General features: G+C 39.1%; 2 protein-coding genes across 9 annotated transcripts; one reads left to right on the plus strand and one right to left on the minus strand.

The window, feature by feature from the left end:
* The first annotated feature begins 1,060 nt into the window (after positions 1 to 1,060).
* tnip1 (TNFAIP3 interacting protein 1) lies at positions 1,061 to 17,703 on the plus strand. 8 transcript variants are annotated; one of them, XM_056383445.1, is made up of 18 exons: positions 1,061 to 1,135; positions 5,826 to 6,008; positions 6,614 to 6,757; positions 6,914 to 6,999; positions 7,175 to 7,234; positions 7,965 to 8,174; positions 9,193 to 9,287; positions 9,656 to 9,821; positions 10,090 to 10,182; positions 10,299 to 10,364; positions 11,866 to 11,997; positions 12,119 to 12,247; positions 12,325 to 12,459; positions 12,639 to 12,764; positions 12,914 to 12,994; positions 13,489 to 13,719; positions 13,980 to 14,064; positions 16,050 to 17,703. In XM_056383445.1, the coding sequence occupies exons 2-18, from the start codon at positions 5,861 to 5,863 to the stop codon at positions 16,127 to 16,129; spliced, it is 2,067 nt and encodes a 688-aa protein (XP_056239420.1). In that variant the 5' UTR covers positions 1,061 to 1,135; positions 5,826 to 5,860; the 3' UTR covers positions 16,130 to 17,703. The 8 variants fall into 8 exon arrangements, with proteins under 8 accessions (XP_056239420.1, XP_056239419.1, XP_056239422.1 ...); XM_056383444.1 differs by lacking the exon at positions 1,061 to 1,135 and adding an exon at positions 4,679 to 4,797; XM_056383447.1 differs by lacking the exon at positions 1,061 to 1,135 and adding an exon at positions 4,679 to 4,797 and having other exon boundaries at positions 16,053 to 17,703.
* A 169-nt stretch (positions 17,704 to 17,872) lies between these two features.
* Positions 17,873 to 22,669, minus strand: gpx3 (glutathione peroxidase 3). The gene is made up of 5 exons (XM_056383454.1): positions 22,478 to 22,669; positions 19,749 to 19,899; positions 19,538 to 19,655; positions 18,845 to 18,944; positions 17,873 to 18,396 (listed from the first exon to the last, which is right to left on the minus strand). Exons 1-5 carry the CDS (start codon positions 22,652 to 22,654, stop codon positions 18,175 to 18,177), a joined length of 768 nt encoding a protein of 255 aa, XP_056239429.1. The 5' UTR covers positions 22,655 to 22,669; the 3' UTR covers positions 17,873 to 18,174.
* Positions 22,670 to 23,003: the final 334 nt, after the last annotated feature.

A 23,003-nucleotide genomic window follows, 5' to 3' on the forward strand; every position in this document is an offset into this window, starting at 1 on the left:
TAGAGATATAGCATGACTTCCTCAGCCACCTGTCTACCTACCATCACTGAACAAACATCTATACACCTACGCATGTAAATGAGCAAAGATAAAACGTTGTTTTCACTCCGCTGTATTAACATTACACTTCAGTTCATGTGTCTCAGTTGGAGTTGTATACTTGCTAATGCAGAAGAAAAAGTACAAGACAGCTGTCTGTTCTTGTCAGTGTCTCAGTTCATTGCGTATGTGTGAGCGCAGCTGTTGTCAGGCCATCTTTGAGTTAAAAGAGGAAAGAAGAAAAAAGACGTATGTGGCGAGGAAATCCCCTGCTGCACGCCAAAATCCTAGGCAACAAATAGAGTCTGCAGCAGTCAGCCACACTCTGGTTTTAATGGCACACCCAACCTGAAATTGCTCCATTTGCTGATAATTATAAAAGATTAAGTGATTACTTCAATAGCACATTGTTAATATGCAGTTGGTGTCAAAATATACACTTCTTTGAATTTCCCTTTTAATGGTCGGGGGAACTTTGTTCTGTGCTGTTGTTGAGATCAGCCTGTACAGCATGAATTAAACAGACCGTAGTTTACATATTTCAAAGCTGCTATGTCCTCAGAGAGAGTTGTTGGTGTTGCTTCAGTCAGCTTTGACTTTTTTATCTACAGTCTCCACAATGATGGTGGATTCATGATGTGATTGTGCAACCAAACCATGTTCTGTACTGCATGTACTTTACTGTATAAACAAGTTATATTAAATTATATTATCATATTATATATTAGAGGTCATTTTCACATTTTTCTTGAATGCGACTCTCATCACGTGATGTGAGATATCTTTGTGGCCTCTTCTACTTGTTCAGTTTTGTTGAAATGCATTGACGTGAGCAGCGTGATGTACGTGCTGTGAGCTACTGTGCAAAAATGTATTACATTTATTTATTTATTTTTATTTTTGGTGTTTTTCATGTGTTGTGTTATTCACTAAGGCACCACACAGCTGGACAGACACCAGGTTCTGTTTAGGCTGGGCGTACAGTGCAGGCCATTTTACTGGGTTATGGGAATTCCCCAAGTCTCACAGTCAAATTGCTTCTCCCCTATTCACCAGTCCTTAAAAAGTGCCTCTCCGACACAAGCTGAATGTGTGGGTGAGTTGTTGTTTATTTGTTTTAAGTAGTAACAGAACATTTAGAGCGGGTTAAAATAATTTTTCGTCTAGTCATTGAGGTGAGTGTTGTCATCCTCTGTTTGGAACATAACGTGGAAGGTAAATGTAACAGTGAAAATACTGACTACTGCTCTATATGCTAGTAAAAATGCCATTAACTCTGTAATTGTGTGGTATTTACTGGCTACAGAAAGCAACTACTATATAGGCAAAAAAGTTAATTGCAGTTTATTAAGTTATATGTTTATTTAAAATCTGATTTAAATGTGCTTTTTAAGCTTAAGTTTGTAATTCATTATAACACATCAAAACATCATATTCCACAGGACACGTTGGTAAATCCATGTTAAAAAAAAGAATGACAAGATTTTACCTTTTTTAAAAGAAAGGAATTGAAGACTGAATAACACAAACAGTAGTTTAAAAAGATATTTTCGTTATCATTATTATAAATTACACACAGAGAGACAGAGAAGGAGAGACGTGTACTTGACAAGATTGGCTGTCGAAAATGATACGAAGAGCCTGTTAAAGAGTTAAAATTGAAGCATATCTGGTGCCAGTGCACATGTTTTGCATAGCATTAGAGAGCGAGGATGTCCCGGGTTTAAGGCCTCGAGAAGACAGCCCGAGTCACTAGTCGGCTAACAAAAGAACATTTTGTATTAAGTAGCACAGAGTTAATGACTATCAGCTGCTGATTTCTGCTTCTAGTGGGAGATTGGAGACTGGACTGTCCTTGTGTCTCAACAGGATGAGGTGCATACTTGTGACAGTGTGGGCTTCAGTCTGATGATTATCCTCTCTCACATGTCATCTGCTCACTCTCCTGTCGTTGTGCAATGAGGCAAATGCTTTAAAATGTTTCTGGAAAAAGTAGGTAGGGGAAGAAAACAAAATGTGCAATTTGCTGGCCAGCAGGACTAAATGATGGGCGGCATTTCCTGTGTCCTCGGGCCTTTGTTTTTCTGCTGGCAGGCTCAGAGTCACCAGCCTAATTATTATTTTAGCCTGACATGGAAACATTGTGCACTAATAAACAAGGACAAGGTGTTTGGTGACAGGCAAAGGACTGAGGAAAAAACAACCTCTGTGTGTGTGTGAGCCATATGAGCTGTGTGTTTGCTTTTTCCTGTGGCTGACTGACGACTCTCCCCCGGGAACACATTCACTCACTTTACCAGTGTTTTGGTCACTGCTGGTCCAAATACTATAAGTTGTTGTATGTAGATTTTTTTTTATGCATGTGACTCATTACTCGCCATCTAAATCGATTTAAGCAGCATTTTAATGTATGAAAAGTATTTTCATATAAGGTTTATTGTTATTAAAGCACACACAGCCATGACGGAGTACATATGTTACAAGCTGTTTACCCACACTCTTGTTTTCTCACTTGTTCTCTTTCTGTACAGTGTGATTTTCATGCAGTCATCAGAGAGGTTACGTCAAAGAAACAAATGAGTGGTATTGTGAAATCTTACAGGTTTTTAAATTGTTAAAGGTATTTCTAAACTGGTTTCTCTATTACAGTAGTGTTAACATAGTCAGTAGTTCTCAGTAGTTCAGTATTACTGGCATTCACCTGCTCTCTTTTTTCATTACAGGAAGTAGTATCGGTAGCTACATAAAGAGAAAAACAAATGTGTGATTCTGATTAGTTTAGGTTTATTGTGAATCACATCATGTAGAGTGTAAAATAATTTGCAAACTGGGTGTTTCCTGTGTTAACACAGCATGCTTTGCGATAAAACTTTCAAGGCTGATACTCTGAAACTGAAAATCATTATGGTGGCTATGTTGATAAGCAGCGATATGCTTTTACTTGTGATTCATGAGAGACGTTTTGTTATGTAAATTAATCATTTTGACCCTTTACAGAAACATACATACTTAGTCATACAGATAATCCAGTTAGAATTATCAAGAACCCTTGAGTGGTTTATACTAATTGTTTGTGGTCACATGCTGAATTACATCAGAAATACTTAGTGCTACCAGTTAACCAAGGAATGGTCTTGAGGAATGTAACTCCCTGAGGAAGAAATATGGCCACAGATTACCTGTTTGTTAATTCCCACAAGATGTCACTATTGCTCTAAATTATTCATGTTTGGTCGGTCAGGGCCTGAAATAGGTCTATAGTTCTAATAATTTAGTCAAACATGTTGTATTACTGGACTTGTACTACTGTACTATTACTGTACTTAACCTGACTGACACAATATTTTTAAAAAATGTTGTATTTGCTTTACCAGCCTGTGTAATATGTGACAAACAATCAACATCTCAATACAAGGGCTGATGAAGCCAACATACAAGTTACACAATGTGGAACAGTATATGTACATTTAGCATGGTAAGTGTTTTATTTTTTAGAATACACTGATGTATCCATGTACTAATTAGATAGCATGAAGCATTGAATGGCAGAGTTTCATATCAGTTTGATACAGGAGTTACACCTGCACTAAACTGACAAAAAAAATATTTTGGATTGATCCTGTTATATTTTAGTGTGTTGCCACCTCTTAATTATTTATTTATTTATTTATTTATTTTTTACCAAATTAGTAGTGGGCTGTCTAATCTGAGAAATGTAGACATGCCTGGCCTTAAATTCACATTCCACTCAAATTTCAGAAAATTATAGGCCTATAACTTACAAACAATGCAAATGATTAGTTAATTAATCAATTAGTCAATAGAGAGAAAATTAATCTGAAACTATTTTGGTACTGGATTAATTGCTTAAGTGATTTTATTAAGAACTTTTTTTTTTCACTGTTTCAACTCCCACAGTTTTCTGTGGTATTACACTGAATACCTTTGGGTTTTATACTTCTAGTAAGACAAAGATATCCTGCATGTATCAACCTGGGGAATGGCAAATTTTTTTGTATTTTCAGCATTTTTTCGGTATTTTCTCATATTTTACAGAGCGAATACATATTTGATTCATTGAGAAAATGATGTCAGATTACTCAATTATGACCAAATATTTCCTGTTAACCTATAGTGTGGTCTCAAAAAGCTCAGTGTAACTTGAGCTTATTGCCCTGCTACTTCAGAGGAAATATGTGATGCAATCACAGAAACCCCCAACAGCCCCTTCTCTAAATGTATCAATGAAGGAAAAAAAGTAATTCGGTGAAAATGGTCGGGTTTGTCCCAAAACTATAGAGCATGTGTTACAAGAGTTAAACAGAAGAATGAGGAATTATTAAATTAAAATCACAACTACTCCTGAGATAGGCTACTGTAAATCAGGCTGTATTTTTGACTGTTCAGTATTACTCACCCTGGTGCCACTGTGTCATATGAGCCATTGTTGATGTATATAGAGATATTCATTTACATATTTAAAAGTCCACGATGTGAGCAGCCTTGATAATTCTTGTAAAATCAGTACCATGTAGTCTGAATTTCGCTTCAGTGTTTACATTACAGTCAGTGGCTCCTGCTGGTGCCCGCTGACTGAGTGCTGCACCCTGATTGGTCCGTAGGGCTGTCAATCATCGCTGTTTACACCGCAGTAGGTAATGTCGCGAGGTGGAATTTCCCTGCTTACAGCATAGACCAGTCGACCACTTCCGCAATAGAAGTCTGGCAGAGAGACGAGAGGCCACTGCGAGCTGAAAGGTATCCAGGCAAAAGACACCTCTTTGTTCTTTGGTTTATCGTTTAACTCCGCTTTCAGGTTGACTTACTGCATCGATAAAAGTATCTGTAGTGGGTAAATAAGAGGAGCTGGCGGCTTCCTGTCCCGCACTGTCATCTAGCGTTAGCTATAGCCGACAGCTAACGAGGATGTTGCTAGCAATTTGCATGACAACAGCGAAAACTAATATTAGCGTTCTTCAGCCAATCAAGGTAGCTATCAATTGCTAGATTATGCTGTATTTGACTCTCGTCTGTCGGGTAGATGTCTGTTAGCAGGATTCACGTAACATTTACTTTTCTTTTCTCTGATTTTGTTCGTTTTCTCCTTCTCGGATATGAACGTTGTAGTTGTCATATTTATTAGCCTTCACAAACGTTAGCACATTGTTGCCATATGTTTCTCTCTTGCAGGGTAGCACTGTGATGATGTTGCTGCTTTTGTCCTCTCAAAGCTGTCGGTGGTTGTTTATTTTCTTCACGATAGTTTTCACTCGTCCTGCTAGAAATTGTAAGCTGAGACAGAGCGGGTATAGCACATACAGTGGGGTGTCTGAATAGGATATATTTATTTCATTTGCAATCAAGAGGTACCAGAAACACCATTTGCTATAATTCTATGTGGTTATAATATTGCTACAGTGTAAGTTGTGGTTTAAGGGGATTTCTTGTTTAATATTATGTGAACCAAGAGGTAATGTTTAAGTTATTTTCCTTAATACTGTAAAGCCAATGCTTCTGTTCAGCTGTTGCCTTCCTTTGCATGAATATTTGTGTGTTGATATGTAATGCTGGTTGCTGTTAGTTTCAATTTGCCTCTATGAGCAGTATATTTATGATGTAGGGTTCAAATGTGACTGTTTGCAATGGAAAAACTTGTTTCCATAGTTGCTTCTCTTATCACTAAGGGTTGTAGACACAAACCGTCTGTCGTCTAGAGACTTTACTATCAGCAGTTTTTGTTTTCTGTAAAAGTCAAAAAATAATAATACTGTGTCTTCTTTTCACAGTTTAGAGGACCATGTCTAGGAAGTGAGAGACGGCGATGGAAGGGAAAGGCCCGTACCGCATCTATGATCCAGGTGGGAGTGAGGTCAAGGCCAGAGATGAGGCTGGAGGGGGAAGCAGCTATCGACAGCTATTGGAGGAGAACAGCATACTGAGGGAGCGCATGAAGGGACTTAAGAGCTTAGGTAGGTTCCTAAAGACAGCATAGTTACCTTAAGGCTTTGGACAGAGGGCTTTATGCCAGCTGCTTTTTGGTATTGCACATCCATTGTATGTCTTAACACCTGGGGATTTTATTTTTCGGGATTGGTATACACGCAGGGACATCGATTTCTTCATTGTACTTTGTAAAATCTATAACAAAAATCTGTGTTCAGCCTGTGTTTCCTAGCAGCACTAAATTAATTATTATATAATATTATCTTAATGCACCCACAAAGACATCATATAACAGACCACGTGACTGAGTTTCCAGTGAAAATATACAAATGCGGGAAGGAATGTGTTGTGCAGAAAATGAGGTGGAATGTAGTATAACCTGATGATCTTCATCAGTAGTCTGTTGAAAAGATTCCAATGGCCTAATTGCTCCTTTTGTGACTCACCAAGGGAGTGTTACTTGCACGTAATATGTCACTGAACTTCTATCACATTCTTTTTGATGCCTGCTTATACTGATTGTTCTAGCCTTACTGGTCTTTGTTGAAAAAAAAGATAGTTAAGAGTTATATCAAGCAAAACTCAAGTGAAGTGCTGCCAGACAGAGAAAAGATCTCTCTGAAACTTGCAGGTGATTTGCTGGAAGAGTCTCAATCAGAGGCATCAAGGCTTCGGCAGCGAGTGGAAGAACTTGTGAGAGACAACGAGGCCCTCAAGTCCTCCAGTTTTGCTGCCAGTCTGTGTATGGGAGGGCCTGTTCAGACTGAGACACAAAGTAAGTCTCACAGACTTGATAATGATGATGAATTCAACTTTGCAAAAATTTTCATATTAGTGGATTATTGCATTGTACAGTGTTGTAACTATATGGTATAATGTTCTGCTTTACTGAAACTTAGATTAAGCTTGGTGTTCTTATGGCTTATTGCAGTTAAACCCTGTTTACACCCAACTGCAGAGCAGAAGGAGGAGCAAACTAGCTGTTTAGGGAAGACCCTGCAGCCTGAGAAGCCCACTGTGAGTAATTTGAACTGTACATGAGAGCTTTTGTTTGAGGCAGGAACAACTGTAAATAACACTAGATAAAGACATTATAAGAGCCTAGAACTTGACATTTGGCAGCTCTCAACTGGATGTTTACTTTGTGGACACTGCATACACTATGATTCAATTTACTTTTTGGTTTTTACAGGAGGCCTTATCAGAGTTTGAAGTTGTGAATATTGAGGGCAAGACTCCAGATGCCTTGACTGTACGTACCAGACTTGTTGTGACACAAATTAAAATGAATAATTTTCCAGCTGTCATAGAAACTCACATTTTTGTAGTTCCGAAGAATCTTTCATTCTAACAAACAATGTAGCATATTTAAAGGGTAAATACGCTTGTCACTAACTCCCAAAAGTACTTATTTTGTGTAATTTATTTTTACCTAAATTCAACTTTCCTGTTTATGGCCATTTCCTCAATATTAGGAACGTATCCTTGATGTGGTGACTCACCAACAAACTCAATACTGGTAGCTCCAGCCTGAGTCAGCCTGGGGAAAGTCCAGGATTATTACTGAGTAGAATTACACATCTGATTCATTCACACACTACATCCTAGGGGATGTGTTTATAGGACAGAATGCCAGAATATATCAGGCGCACATGTTGTCCAAACTAATTGACTAGATTGTCACATGATTTGAAATTGTGTAGCTTAACTTGACACAGTTCCCATATATTTTAGTAACACAGTTACCACAACTTTTCCGTTTGAAGTAACCATTAATCTTTTGTCTGAGGACTAAATTTAAATCCAATAGGACAAACTTGTTTTGGTTTGATTTGGTTTGATTTGCTGCTCTTAATAGAAGTAGTAACATGATGTTGCTCTGTCAGTCTTGTGCTGGTTGAAGTACATATGTAATTGTTTACTCACCCTCTGAATCAGCCAGAGAGGAAGGACTGACTGTTTACCTGTGTGGGTATCTCCAGGCCGGGTCAGTGGCAGGAGTTATCCCCCTCCTGCCTCAGGAGAACATCGAGCTGGCGAGCCAGCTGAAGAGACTAGAGAGCTCCTTCAGCATATTTGCTGAGGAGTCCAACCCGAACCAGTTGTTGGCGCACCTCGGTCGCATGGCTGTGGAGTTTCACCATCTTTCCTCTAAGGTCCAAAAGAATGAACAGAGGACCTCCCTCCTACAGGTATGCAACAAAATGACTGTATGACAAAAGTAAAAAATGCCAAAGCAACCATCTTGCCTTAGATTTAAGTTTTTTAATCAACATCATACAGTTGGAAAATGTGTAAACATACAGTGATTTATTTTGATAAATTTAACTTATTTTTAATGAAATGTATTGACTGGAAACCATTCACAGGCTGGTGCATATTATTTACTACAATGTGATTTTCCTGACATGCCAGATATGATAATTTAATAGCTATATTTTACAGTGAAATGCCCCTCATCTCTGATGACTGGAAATTTTTTTTTATTTTTCTGTCCCTGGAGAAAGAACAAGGTTCTTTGTTTGTAATGTAATGATATATGTGATGAGTTATATTTAGTGTTCAGTGTTATACAGTAGTTCATATGGGTTTAGCACTTGTATGTACATGACATAAACATAAAGAACTGCAACTACTGATGCACAACACTTGATGACAAGTTAGACTGATTTTTATTTAGGTTGGACTTTATCAGGGACTTTTCCTTTTTTTGAACACATTAAACATAATTAATTTGATTAGCAAATTTCTAAATAAAATTCAAAGTGCTTTACAATAAAAGCAGAGTAACCATGTAAAATATTTGATATAGATTTTAAGGCCCATAAAGTGTAGGCTGTTAATTCATAGTTAGTACCAGTGTGAGTGCATAGGCACTAATAACTGTAATATGTTTTTTCTTTTTCTTTCTTTTTTTGTCCCTTCTTTTAAAAACTTCATTATCATGTTGTTAGTTTGTGGGATGAAAATGTGAAATATAGGAAACTGTGTCAGAAATTTTGGGTCATAGAGGTAGTATTTCCTCATGAATCCAGTTCATGCCCATGTACAGTACTCTAATATAAGTTCCTTTTGTGTCGTAACCACTGTGTTAAAGGCAGTTGCTTCAGGCTCTGTGTGGGAATATATAGGAAAAAAAAGGTTGATGTTGTTGTGTATTATACAGAATGAAGTTAAATATAGTGTTAATTGTGTATTTTGGTGTTATAGACTCTCTGTGAGCAGCTCAGACAGGAGAACAATGAGCTTCGAAAGAAAATGGAAGAGGACCATCATATCAGGAATCGGGACTTAGAACAGCTGAGGTAATGTTCACCTTCTCTCTTAATTTGACTTGGTACAGACAGTTTCATTCATTTTCATTCTTCTGGTGGTTTTTTAAACTGGGAGACTTTTGTTTCTCCTGATCTTTTGAATGTAGTGTGAATCAACCTCCAATTACTGTTTTGAAGATAAAACCCAACCTTATCTTTACTCTATCTTGGATGTTGATGACCATTCTTTCACTTTTGATGGAAGGGGGTTACTCAAGTTTTTTCTGTTGCTATATTTGCACTCAGTGGGTAATATAGGTTCTTCCCAAAGGACATCCTGAGGCTGTACCAAAACTTCAGGAAACTCTGGGAGGACGTTGTTCACATGTACTATCATTTTCATTTTCTTGCTGATTCAGACAGGAAAACCAGAAACTTAAGGAGCTCGTGACTGGAGGAGCAGCAGCGGCGCCAGCAGCATCTGCTGCACCATCTGACACCGAAGCTCCAGAGGCCAAAGAGGAGCTGGTGAAGGAGGAATCCGCCGCTGTACGACCTAAGATGGAGGCCACCACACCGCAGAAGGTAGTTACATAGCAAAGTTATTATTTTATTCTGTGCACACTCACACAAACACACACATCAAGACTTTGCTTCATATGAATATAATTGCTAATTTACATAACAAATATGTTTTTATTTCAAACTTTGTTTTTCCTTTTATAAATACATTGAGTAATGTTTTTTTTTGATGAATTTGTGACTTAACACTTCCGTTCTTGTAAACTCTCTTTACAAGTGTGAGTAATGGAGGAATGTTATGGATTTAGGAATGTTTTGTTGTTGCCCCCAGAGTGGAAAAGCTGCAGAGAAAACCCCTACTAAACCTTGTGATGTTGAGGTGTATGAAAAGAAGATCAAGCTTTTGGAGAAGCAGAGAAAGGATGTGAGTCTTTTTTTGCACTAAGTGCTCATCCTCTTTTGCCATAGGGGAAAGTCTCTGTGTATTTAGTTTCCTATATGTTGAGTGTCATTTGTTTCACTTTCTGGCGCTGCTTACAGGTACTGGAGGTGAACAAGCAGTGGGACATTCAGTGGAACTCCATGAAGTCACAGTTTGAACAGAAGGTACAGTAATGACTTTACAGCTTTTATGAAGGGTGTGGGAAGACCCAGAAGTGTCCTCGACTGATATAGAGCTGTTGAAGGAGAACAAATACCTCATTCTCTCCGAATTCCTTTAAAAAACATTTTCATTTTTATCATATCAAAGCTCACTTTTAGAAGTTTAACACCTTTGTTCCATTTCGTAAAATCACGTCAGTTCAGTCCAACCCACCAAGTATTCTTGCCTCATTTTTATGTTTTTTATTTTTTTTTAAATGTATACTTTGGCCTGTGTCAGAGTTCAGACTTCTTCCACATGTCTGGGTTCTTTTTATCCTGCATTTTCCATAAACACCAGTCAGCTACAACATTAGCCAGTTACCGGTTTTAAGGTTGTGGCTGATCAGTGTAAATAATGTATGTGCTTAGAATGGACAGCCCTTTGTACCTAGGTTCAAAATGAACTCTATTCAACTGTGTCTTCCACTGAACTCATTTAAGTTTAGTAACCATGTGTCCTGTTAACTTAAGTGTCAGATATTGTTTTAAATGCTTAGGTCTCACTTCATTTCATGAATTACTATTGCTACTGTTATCAGGAGTAACACATTTTGGAAATGATTTGAGTTTTTCCAAACAAGGATAAATTAGGCCATAAAATAGATGAACTATACAGTCAGAAAATGCCTTTAGAATGAATAGTTGTAGCATTGTGACACCATTGGTCACATTTTACATTGTGTCAATGGAAAATTCATGATCAATTATTCCACTGTTAAAGTTGAGAAAGTAGTGAAATGACAGAAGGCAAAGATTTTGTAATTCGGAAATATCTTTAAGGAACACAGGGCTCTAAAGTTTTTGTGCATTAGTTCGCTGTGTATGTGTATGTGTGCGTGTGTCTGTGTGTGTGTCTGTCTCTGTGTGTGTGTGTGTTTTCTATGTGCTTGTCCAGTGGAAAAGGTGCAATCTTGCAATAGCTCGCTATCTGAACACACTTACCACAAGGCCTGTCACACAGTAAGAATTCCCCTTACCTCTCTGGTACCCACTAACTTCCTGCTATGGTGCAGTCAGAGGGCAGCAGAGACACACAAATATACACACTCTCACACTCTCATACTCACACACCTACACTTGTGCACACCCACAATCATCAACAAACCTACATTCACGCTTTGTTGAGACGGGGACACCATGCAGCCTGGGGTTTAAACCGCAGAACACTAGATACATCCATTTGCGTCACTAGGTTCGTTCATATTTTACACTAAAACAGAACTGCGTGTGTTTGCAAATATGTCCTTGTTGCTGTGGCTTGTTGTAAAATTTCACAACACACATTTCTACGCCATGTATGTTAACACACGCAGCAGATGACGTTCAACTTTACCAGAGAGTTATCGCTGAATCACTTTTTTTTCTTTTTTTGGTTTGTGTTTTTGAGAATTGTACCTTACCACTGTGAGAAGTGGATTCAGTGAATCCTGTCCTCAGCTAAATGGTTTACATTGTCCCACAGATCACAGACCTTAGACAACGGCTGGCTGAGTCCCAGAAAACTGTGCTTGAGCTAGAGGCAGAGCGAGAGCAGAGGCAGCGCGACTATGACAAGAAGCTGCTGCTGGCCAAATCCAAGATTGAAAATGTGCAGGTGAGACTACGAGGACACGAGTGACATAGGTGTAAACATTTCAAAGCCATTAAACACAGGACAAAAACAATGTTACAGAATACTTTAAGAATGGGTTTTCAGTGTTTTGGTTGTGTTTCAGGGGGAAAAGGAATGTCTCAACTCTGAGACCACTGAGCTGAAACAGAAAATTCGCTACCTGCAGGATCAGCTGCTGCCCCTCAGCAAACAGAGGGAGTACCAGGAGAAGGAGATCCAACGCCTCAACAGGGTGAGTGTGGAAGAGATGCAAAAAGAGAGCGATGAGCGTATTTCTGTGTAATACTTGTTTTCTTTTTTCTACATCAGGCTTTAGAGGAAGCCTTAAACCTGCATTCCCCTTCATCCTCTCAACAACCACCTGGCCAGGGTAACTTTGCAGATGCAGCCAATAACCTGAAGAAACAGGAACTGCTAACTCAAATTGCTGTACTAAAAGAACAGGTCAGACAAGCAGCAAATCACACACACACACACACACACACACACACACACACACACACACACACACACACACATACACATACACATACACATACACACACACACAGCTCTACTGCAATTATTCATACAATTCCTGCTCCATTTCCTTCACTGCTTTTAATCACTGTATTGTACTCCAGGTGAAGATCTTTGAAGAAGACTTCAGGAAAGAGAGGAGTGACAGAGAGCGAATGAATGAGGAAAAAGAAGACTTGAGGCGGCAAGTTGAGAGACTCCAGGGTCAGATTACTAATTTGACCAATCAGGTAAACTGTGTGTTTACAGTATATTTTCCTGTATGTGGCATGATGGGGAAAGATTTAGTTTTTGTGTCTTGCATTGAGTATGTTTTATAACTAAACTGCTCTCTAATGTGGGGTTTATTTTGTTTTTTCATTATGTGTTGTGTGTTCAGCTTCATCAGGCACAGAACGAGTGTCAGCGAGAACGTACAGAGAGGTGTAAGCTGGAGAGACTGCAGATGCATCACAAACAGGTACTGGCTGCAGCTCAGGTTTGAGCCTGGTAGTATTGCAGACGTATTGAAATGGTGAATGAAACAGTGCTGTCAGTCTGGATAGGTGATGTGTTTGGTCATTTTGGCCGTAAGTACAAGTACATTTAATTAGGGCCATGGCATTCACTGAAAGTTGCTCCTTAAACCTTTGGGATAAATTATGCAGCAGGATACGAGTTGTAGAAAAAATTGCAGACTAGCACCCCCTAGTGACAGAATGCAGTCGCTTAGATGTCGACTGCAGTAAGATCATAGTGGACAAATCAATACTCCAGGACAAGAGCCTCACTCCAGCTAGCATGTTTGTCAGTGCATTCGGGATCAGGTGGAACATTTACACTCCTCAGTGGGAGGCAGCGGCAGTAGGGTTGAAGTTCAGCAGTGGCCCATGCCATGACAGGGCCACTGCGCTCGCTGAGAGTAGCAGCCGTGCACTGATTGGGGATCACGTGTGTACTTGTGATCCCTCGTAGGGGCAGCAGCAGGAAAGACGTACCTCAGACCCCACGTCAGGCTCAGTGAACGGCCCGCTGAGCCCTCCCTACTGTGGTCCCTTTGTGCAGGTGGGACCGCAGGGCCTCGAGGGCTGGCCCATACACTTCCCTCCCCGGATGCCCAATGCAGCAGGCGCCGCAGCCGCCGCAGCAGCCGCAGCAGCCGCAGCAGCACCACCCCCTGTACGAGACTTCCAGCCTGTTACCCCGGTAAGGGTCCTCTAAGGCCCCTGTGTCTCTGTCTCTGGAGTGACTCTTGTTCACTGAGGAAACAAGGCTCTTTTTTCTCTTATTTCTACTCCCCTTACATGTTGGGAGGAACAAGATGTAATTAGGTCTAACTGCAGCTCAACCTAGCCACAATTACATTCAATACAATTGTTAGGTTACAGCAAAGTTGAGGGCTGCTGGTTATGATGAATGAGAATATTTAGTGGTTTGAACTAAGGTGGTGCTTTCTTTTTTGTCAGGGTTTTCCTTGGCAGCCATCATTCTCACAACCCAGAGGGGCCAGAGCAGTTGGAGAGAGTTCAAGACCACCACCAGAGAATGCAGGTACAGTACAGCAACCTAAATACAATATTTAATTCTTACATTTTGTTATAAATCACATTTTTGTACAGTTTTATTGCTCAAAAGATAAAGTTGGTGTTATTGTATTTTACCTTATTGTCAACAAAATGATGTCACAAAAAGACCAAAACCAACAATGTGTTGATAGCTGCAGTCCGTCTCTCAATACTTTTTGATTTCCCCACCCTGTATGTGGCTCTCAGCCCTAAGCCAATTAGCTTTTTTTGTCAATCATTTATTTATAAAGCACCAAATCACAACAGAAGATATAAAGGATCATATTTTATTCAGGTGAATATTAAAGTCACCAATAATTAGAATGACGTTGGTGTATATAACAAGACTTGAGATAAATTCTCCAAATTCTTCTTAAAAATTGTGAGTAAGGCTCCAAGTGATCTGTAAAGTACCACAAGATGGAATGGTATTTCATCCTGGAGAGGGTGATTCATAACTGGGAGAATTGGTTTCAGTGCAAGAGCCTTAAAAGAGTTAAAGGTCACTTTAAGATTAGAGGTTAGTTTGAAATTGGATTTATAGACTAATGCCATACCCCCAGCTTTCTTAGTGGCTCAAGCAGCATGTGCATTAGTGTAATCAAGTGGGGTTGCTCCAATAAGACGATATTTGGTTTAAGACCAATCATATCCAGCTTATTGTGAAGAATCAGGTCGTTTATCAGTAATGCTTTAATAGACTGTGATATGATGTTTAGGAAACCAAGTTTGAGGGTGTTGTTGAGGCTGGAGTTGATATTAGCAGGTCCCTCAATAAATTTAGATGGGCTGCACACGTGATGATGTGGGGAGTGTGGTAGGAATGGTGGTTAGTGTATGATGATTTACAAATTTATAAATCTCGTCTCAATGTTATAAATCTGGCTGTCAGGCTGCACTCTGGGGATTTTCCAGAGAAAACTTAATTTCTAAACCAGTGGACTCCAAAACTTCCTATAACCCTAGCAGGCTCTCTAATCATCTGCGACCTACTAAGCAAGTGCCTAATGTCAAACCTGCTGTAAACACCAGTCTATATTTCTAGATAAAATAGCATAGCCTACTCCAGTAGGATGCTTCCAGCCATCTGCTTTCACTTTGTCAGGGCAGCCCTAGAAAAAAGGACGAGTATTCACAAAACCAAATCCCTGCTCACTACAATGATGAGCCAGCCAGTGGTTCAGAGAAGGAAGCCTACTGTATATATCATCATTACCTTGCACGGGTAACTGACCAGAGACAGTTAATCGATGCTGCGCCGACTCATCTTTCTGGCAAACTCAAACGTCCTGGCTTGGCGAGCTTTGGTGATCTCTGACTGCTTCATCCTCATGTCGCTGGAGCCAAGATGGATAACTATGTTGCTATAAGTAGAGCCGGTGGTGTGCCTGGGTTCCCTGTTTCTCCCTCCATGATGCCAGCACACTAAGATTAGCCTCTATGTCAGAGGTGGTGATAATCTAATGTTGTGGGTGATGAGTCCCATATAACTAGCCTGCGTTGTTTAACCATATCAGCAGGGGTGGAGGAGATGTAGGCCAACAGCTCTAACAGTAGTACATGCTGTTACACATTGGTTAGGGACTATTTTCAGCTGTGGATGAACACCTACTAGTGTGTATTTGTGCCATTAGGGTGGTGTATGTGGGACTGACTCAAAATAGACTACATTTATCCTAATGAATAAATGTCACTCAGTACAATGATGTAGCCCATTTATGTGTTTTAGGAGTTTTATGCCCAAAAAGATGAAACCTAAATCATTTGGCTTTGGCTACACAGACAATACTTGTAAGGGGATCAGTTGATTATTGGTTTTGGTCTTTTCAAGGAATTCCTAGGCTTTTTGTATGTTTTTGGATTATTTAATTACACCACACAATGGCCACTTCTACTGTATTCAATTTAAAAAGTGTGGAGGAGCAAAATTTGACTGTAATCAGAGTACTATCTTTTTCCTTTGTGCATCAGTAGATCAGTCTGCAGCTGCAGCAGCTGCCGCAGGATTTGGAAAAAGGGAGCGACAGAACATTGACCCTGGAAAGCACTAAAGCATCACCGTACCCACCGAATGGAGTCTGGGTAGTAGCATGAAATCAGTTTGTTTTTGAGTTGACAAGGTGTGATTTGATCTATAATTTTCCTACTGAACTGTAGATATCCTATTGTAATGTTGTTTATACTTGCGTTTTATAAGCCTATTTGTGAAACACTTCGCTATTCTGATATATACATGAAATATTATTTTAATTTTTTTATCAGGAACTGAAGTCATTTGTTAAATAGGTTGGAATAATTAACATTGTTCTTTTTTTCCAGAAAATATTCCTATGTGATTGTCTCTCTGCAAATATGTAACAACTTGACACTTAGTTTGTTACTTGTAGGGTTACAGGAAGCCATTCCCCAATATGACTAAGACTACATATACTCATTCCAACAATGAATGATTATATAGGTACATTGACTCATAGAATTTACAATGTGAATGTTGATTGATTTATGAAGATTTCTTCATTATCGTCAATGTTATAGAACTGTCCCATATGTGTAACTGTTCAAAAGTGGTTGTTGAAATACAAAAATTTGGGGAAATGAATTTTGATGGTATCATACCAAAAACATGATTGTGATTATTGATAATTTATTTATATCCTGCTGTTTTGATAGTTGCATTGACTAAGTGTAAATCATTGTCTTTAGTAATGCTGTTCTTTCTATGTTGTTAGTGTAATCCCAATATATTGTAGCTATTGACATTGTATGTTTGTATCAGACACAATACACAATGCACAATACATACACAACCTTTTTTTCCCCACGATGATGGACCTAATCTCATTAAACACAACACTTGTACTTGACCACAATTGATTTGATCACTCATTCTGATATCCATACTTATCTTGCTGCATCCTGTACCGTTGCCCACAGTTTAGCCCCAACATACAGCATCTAGGTTACAGCACTCAAACTTTTAGGCAGCAGCGATGACCATCTCCCTCTTCATCCTCAAATACCTGCTATTTCATATTAACCGAAGGAGTTGTAGAACTGAAACATTCAAATTCTGCTCAAACAACAGAAAGGGGAAGATTTTCACAAGTACTTGGAGGTCCTAGATCCAGTGTTATTGCAGTACATCCGCTTCTCATAAAACAACCTCTGCCACGATGTCTGGCTTTGCTCTCTTTCAAGAGAGAGTCAAGAGCCCTGATAAGAGACACAGTATCCATACCTCGAGATATTCTGTGTGTGTGTGTGAGTTACTATTTTGAAAAGGTAGATCTAATCTCAAATCAAGCCACTTTAAATGAATACCCATTAATATTTCCTTAGTATAGTGAATATCAGGTAGTCAGGCGAAGGGCTTTAAAAGGTTTGCAGATGAATTTGAAAAAGGTTCCATTTTATCAAACAAGTTATTAAGTTACAGGGAACTAAATCCTGATGGACAAGAGCTGAAATGAGACATTAGCAGAATTGCACTTTGAAAGTTACGCTGTAATTACTGGCAGTTGTATTTTTTTTGGTTTGTAGCCCCTTTTCTTTTTTTGCTGTAGGCAAAAAGCACATGTGAGACTTTTTGTATTTGACTGGCTTAATAAAATCTATTCTAAGTGTCTGTTAGTATCTTACCCTACTTATTCATGTTCATATTGTCCTTTTTTTTTTTTATTGCAGGATAGAAATGTCAAGGGGCCAAAAATTTGCTACATCATGGTCACCTCCCTGTGACATGACACCCACAGAATAACAGTTGTTTCTCATAAAGGACGGTCTGCACATCGGTGTGATATTCTCCATGATTTATTGGAAGTAATTCATATTTGGGCTGTAATGGCTAACAGGTCCTGGGATGAGAAGATGACATGATGCTGTGGGATTGCAGGGCAGCCTGAATGCACTGAAGAGCTGGCCTGACTCCCAGATTCCGAAGAGGCACCACAGAGTTCCTGTTTTCAAGCCTCCTCTTCATTCAACATGCCATCTTCATGTGTCAGAAACTGTTAACATTACTCCCTTTTACATTCTACCTTTACTCTACTTATCCTGCTACTTCACTACACTGACAATTCTCTATGATGAATCAGATCTAATTGAAAAAATCCTGTGTGTAGCGTTGGAGCAGGTATTTATGAATGTCAGCTCGGACCTCAGAAATGTTGACACTTGGGTGCCACCTCATCACAGGCTTCCCGTCCGGTCCCACCAGAAACTTCTCAAAGTTCCACTTAATGTCGCTGATTCTCAGAGGCTCCCAGAACAATCTGTGAATAGGGATACCGAAGTTGTCTCCAACTGGAGGGCAGGAGCTCTGTGTGGAAGAAAACACAGGACTATAAAGAGAGCAACAAAGTTACAGTGCAAACAGTGAAATTTTCAGTGGCTCGGAAATATTCAAACTCAAATATGCGTTGATAGCTGTTTATATTTGGAAATACCCAATTCTGTGTGTGTGCTTCTGTGCAGGGTGTGAACATATTTATACACTATTCAGTAAACAATAGCTGCCTGAGTGTGACTCAGCAGGTCAAAAGTTAGTCCTTTTTTTCCTGTACATAATCTGATTAAAACATTTCAAATAGCACCCAGCCTAATGTGACAAATTCTGAAACATTTAGGTTGATATTTCACTTTAAAGTCTGTGCACACCATTACTAAAACACTTGATTTAAACTACTGATTTAAGACTACCTCTATTGACATATAATGGAAATTTAATTTTTTTATATCACACACTTTGCTAGCAGACCACAACTTACCTTAAGGAAAGTGAAAACCTCTTGCTCGTCTTTTCCATTCACATCACCTTTGTCAAACAGCAGGAAGTTTGGAACAAATCCATTGCCTGGTCTGACATGCCTGGAATCAAGAAAGAGGGCAGCTTATCATTGGACGTGCATCTGAGCACTTTGTGGCCTGGCAGTTGCCCTAAATTCACTACAAGCTGAGCAAAGCCACACAGTGCATTACAGAGGCTTTGCTCTGGCTATAAGATGAATGATGGAACCTGAGACATAAATTCTGTGTGTGAGAGGCCACTAAGAGAAACAGATCTTATTGCCAAAGGATGTTTTCCCTGATTTAATTAAGCTTTGTTGATTGACAGAGGATTTACTATATTGCAAATTCCTCTCTACATTCACCTATGGAGGATTTTATGTTCCAACACATTACAATATGTGCCGTCTTGTGAGAAGCTTGTGACTGACATTTAGGGGATTCTCTTGTTTTCACATCTCATATTGGCTTCCAGCACTAGACACTTTCAAGTTCCCAAAAAGCTGGTATTTGGTGAAACAAGATTTTTTTTTTTTTTTTCCAAACCAACAGCAAATCATTATTTTTTTATATATAGTGTTTACCTCACTGTCGTTCTTTAGCTACTTGTTTTACAGTGTTTTCACTGTGGCTGACCTGACATTTACTGGCACAGAAAAAGAAAGATTACTCACTTTAAACCTGGCAGGATTTCATGATTTTGCCCCGGTTCCTGTTTGCCAAACTGATTGCAGGGAAAGGCAAGAACAGTGAGTCCGAGTGGTTTCATCTCTTCATGTAGTGCATTCAGTTCTGATAACAGAAAAGAAATAATAAGATGTCTCAGGTGGAGATGCATTTTTTCCCCCAGACACAATCAAAGATGCTTGTGGTGCCGTTTCTTACCCACATACTGAAAGGTGTATCCTCAGTATGTAGCCACATTGACGATGAGGACACTCTTGCCTGTGTATTCGCTGAAGTTCACAGTGCGACTCCCGTTCAGAGTCTTTGCCTGGTATTTGTAAATGTTGCCATCTGTGGATGAGTCACAACGCTGGGGGTACAAACACAGGTCAAAGCAGGTTATATTTGTTTTAACCAGCCTTCAGCTAACAGTTACCCAGTGCTCCTTTAGTGTAGTATTTTTGCTCATAAAAAGGTGCTTTTCTAGATGTGTGCAAAAAAAACTCCCAAAACCAAACAAACAAACCAAGCCAAATTTATTCTACAGGACATTATGTGCCCATTATTTGCTCTTAGATTTATTTATAGTACTTATGGTACAGTGTCAACAACACAAATGTTCTGGCCAGTGGTAGGCCTTCACATGGATTATTTTAGAATATGGGTGGTGTGTGTATAACATTTCAGCCACCCACTCCTTTTAACGATTGGTTTCATCTGTGTCATTTCTGGTAAATAAAAAAAAAAACACCACTATTACATTGCTGCTTGATAAACATGCTTGTTTGTTGTGCAGAGGCGGACAACCCGAGGGAACCGGAACATTTGCTGGGGGCCTGGGGTTGGCAGACCTTTTGCATCACCTCACCTGTGTATGATGGCTGCCTCTGAACTGCTGCAGCTCGCACTGTGTTCACACTGTTGCTATACCACCTTATCTTTCTACATTGACTTTGCCTCAATAACAGTAATTGTCCATTGTTGATGAGCAGTCGAGAGAGAGAGAGAGAGAGAGAGAGAGATGCAACTACTGCCCTTGATCTTATGTTTTATTTACTTATTGACATGACATAATTATAGCCTAAATGGGGTTTCTGGCATGAAAATATAGTACACATGTAGCCTCCACCTTCTCTTGTAGTAACATGCAATTGTGAAATAGTAAGAATATGTATTAGAGAGTTGAATTTTTTTTCACATTTGTTGGTCAGTCACAAGTTGTTTCTCTTTCTAATCTTGACAACTTTCCTCCCAGATGAACATAGTAGCCAAATTTATAACTAATCTGGTACCTGTTAAATCAACAAATAGAGTTAGCCTACAACACTAGTGGTCTGACTTGTTGTGAGGGTGGCCTGGGATGGTGTGAAATTCACAGCCTGAATTATTGTTTCATGGTGCTATAGAATAAGCATGTGTGTAATGAATAATAAAACAACATTGGCTGTTTGATTCACAGTCATGTGACAAATAAGTCGATGGGTAAAATAACAAAAACTCATTACATTATGTTAGATCATGAACTCTTAAAGTGCAGAGCAGAAATAATTAGTCAATTAATCAATCAAAACAAAATTCTTCTGCAACTAGTTGGATAACTGATTAATAGTCATTTCCTGAATAAAATGGCAAGCGATATTGAAAGTAATTCAGAGTTGCAGCCCTACATGATTCCCCAAATATATCTAATATGAGGAAAATGGCATTTGAGATAAAATTAATGAAAGCTTATTATCCAGTTTGGCTCTGAAGGTCAACCAAAGAATTAATCTATAGTTTGTAATGTCTGTCCTGTTTCTAGCTTTTTTGTCAAATGGTTCCCAAAGCTTTAACCAAATAAGGCACATTAGGGACAGGTGCAACACTTTTTCTCCTCATACCCCTGTTTTTGTTATGCAAGTTAGACCACTGACATCTGCCCCACTACATAACACAAGCCCAGTGTCAACAGAGCAGGGGAACATTGCTCTCAAAGAGCCAGAGGCACTTAGTTAAATTCAAACTCACAGGCCAGATCTCAATTAATTTGTGCCTGAGTGTATGTAATGAGAAGTGGAAAACAGAAGCTACAGAACTGTCTAACATAGTTGTCCTGTTGATTGTCAGGGTTGCTTGAAACACAAGTTTACATCAGGGCATTATAGGTCAAACTTTTCCATTACTTAAAACAATTGCTGCAGTTGATACACTTTAATGTAGGCGATGGGATAAAGCGGTGCGATAAAGTTTTAAGCAGCCATGAACATGGATCAGCGAGGTGAGACTGTGTTTGCCCAGGGAGTTTTCACATAATGTCAACAATACAGGAAAGAGGAAATTGAAGTACTATTAAATCACAATGCTAACACAAAAAGGTATTTGATGCAGTTGTCACAAAGTCAAAATAACAGTTGTTAATGCATTATTTTATGTACATAGGCTTCATCACATCCTTATGGTGTGAGAGAATGTGTTTAAATACCAATCATCAGTGTCTGTGAGCTACAAAAAGAGGTCTGTAATGAGTCAGTCTGGTTAAGTGGAGAAAAGTGGGCATATGGTACAAAATTGCTGACAAGATTGTAAGGTGCAAATGAACTACATTATTTGAACTATCACGAGGAACATTCTCGAGAATCCTGGATAAAGTGCATCTGAAAAAATTAAGATGGCAGAGGTAAAAACTAATTATCAGGGTTATGACGAGCTGACAGGTACTATATATATATATTATATATATATATATTTTTTTTTTTTTTTTTATTTATTTTTTTTTCCCCACCCACCTTTGTATCTATGCAACGTGTTATTTTGTCTACTCTGTTTTCAACATTCAAGTTAAATTATGACTACAATAAAAACCTGGAAAAGACAGTGATGTCATCTGATCTCAGGTTAACGCGTCGGTCTTATCTATCTGTCTGAGCTCATACTGTCAGCAAGTGCAGTGTGTGGGTATCAACAGGTACCTGTGTGAACGTGGCTTCGACGGGCCAGGGTCGCAGCAGACCGAGCAGCAGCAGCGGTAAGAAGGGCCACATCGCGCCGACCTTCCCTGACAACGGTGACCACTCTTCGTGGATGTCTGTCTGTTTCTCCCTCAGGATAAATAAACTCCTCTGGCAGGGGGCGTGGTGAGGGGGCATCACAGCTGGCTGAGATGACGCCCTCTGCTGTCGTAAACTGCGTACATAATAGTCCTTAAATGAGCGAGTGAGTGAATGAATGAATCAGTAAATGAAATAATGAATGAACTACTAGCATTAGTAGATATTAGATGGATGGAAAGCTCGATGATTATGATTTTTTTTCCTGGTATCACAGCATTCACATAATGAACAAACAATGTTTGATTGTGCATTAGCAGAGCTTTTTATTAGCCAATTGATTTTACTTTTATTTTGAGGGCTAATGATTATTTTGTTATAAATGAAATAATACTCTCGCTTAACATTCACTTTTCCTAGTAAAGACAATCTGACAAAAATAAAGAAA

This window comes from Seriola aureovittata, chromosome 8 (genome assembly GCF_021018895.1).
Source record: "Seriola aureovittata isolate HTS-2021-v1 ecotype China chromosome 8, ASM2101889v1, whole genome shotgun sequence".
In the NCBI taxonomy this organism is placed as follows: Eukaryota; Metazoa; Chordata; class Actinopteri; order Carangiformes; family Carangidae; genus Seriola; species Seriola aureovittata.

What these genes read in the sequence shown, in the direction of transcription:
- tnip1 (XM_056383445.1), top strand. Translation starts at nt 5,861, where the DNA reads ATGGAAGGGAAAGGCCCGTACCGCATCTATGATCCAGGTGGGAGTGAG. An exon ending in AGACTCCAGATGCCTTGACT is followed by an intron (nt 7,235 to 7,964) that starts GTACGTACCAGA and finishes GGGTATCTCCAG; the next exon opens with GCCGGGTCAGTGGCAGGAGT. An exon ending in AGTCACAGTTTGAACAGAAG is followed by an intron (nt 10,365 to 11,865) that starts GTACAGTAATGA and finishes ATTGTCCCACAG; the next exon opens with ATCACAGACCTTAGACAACG.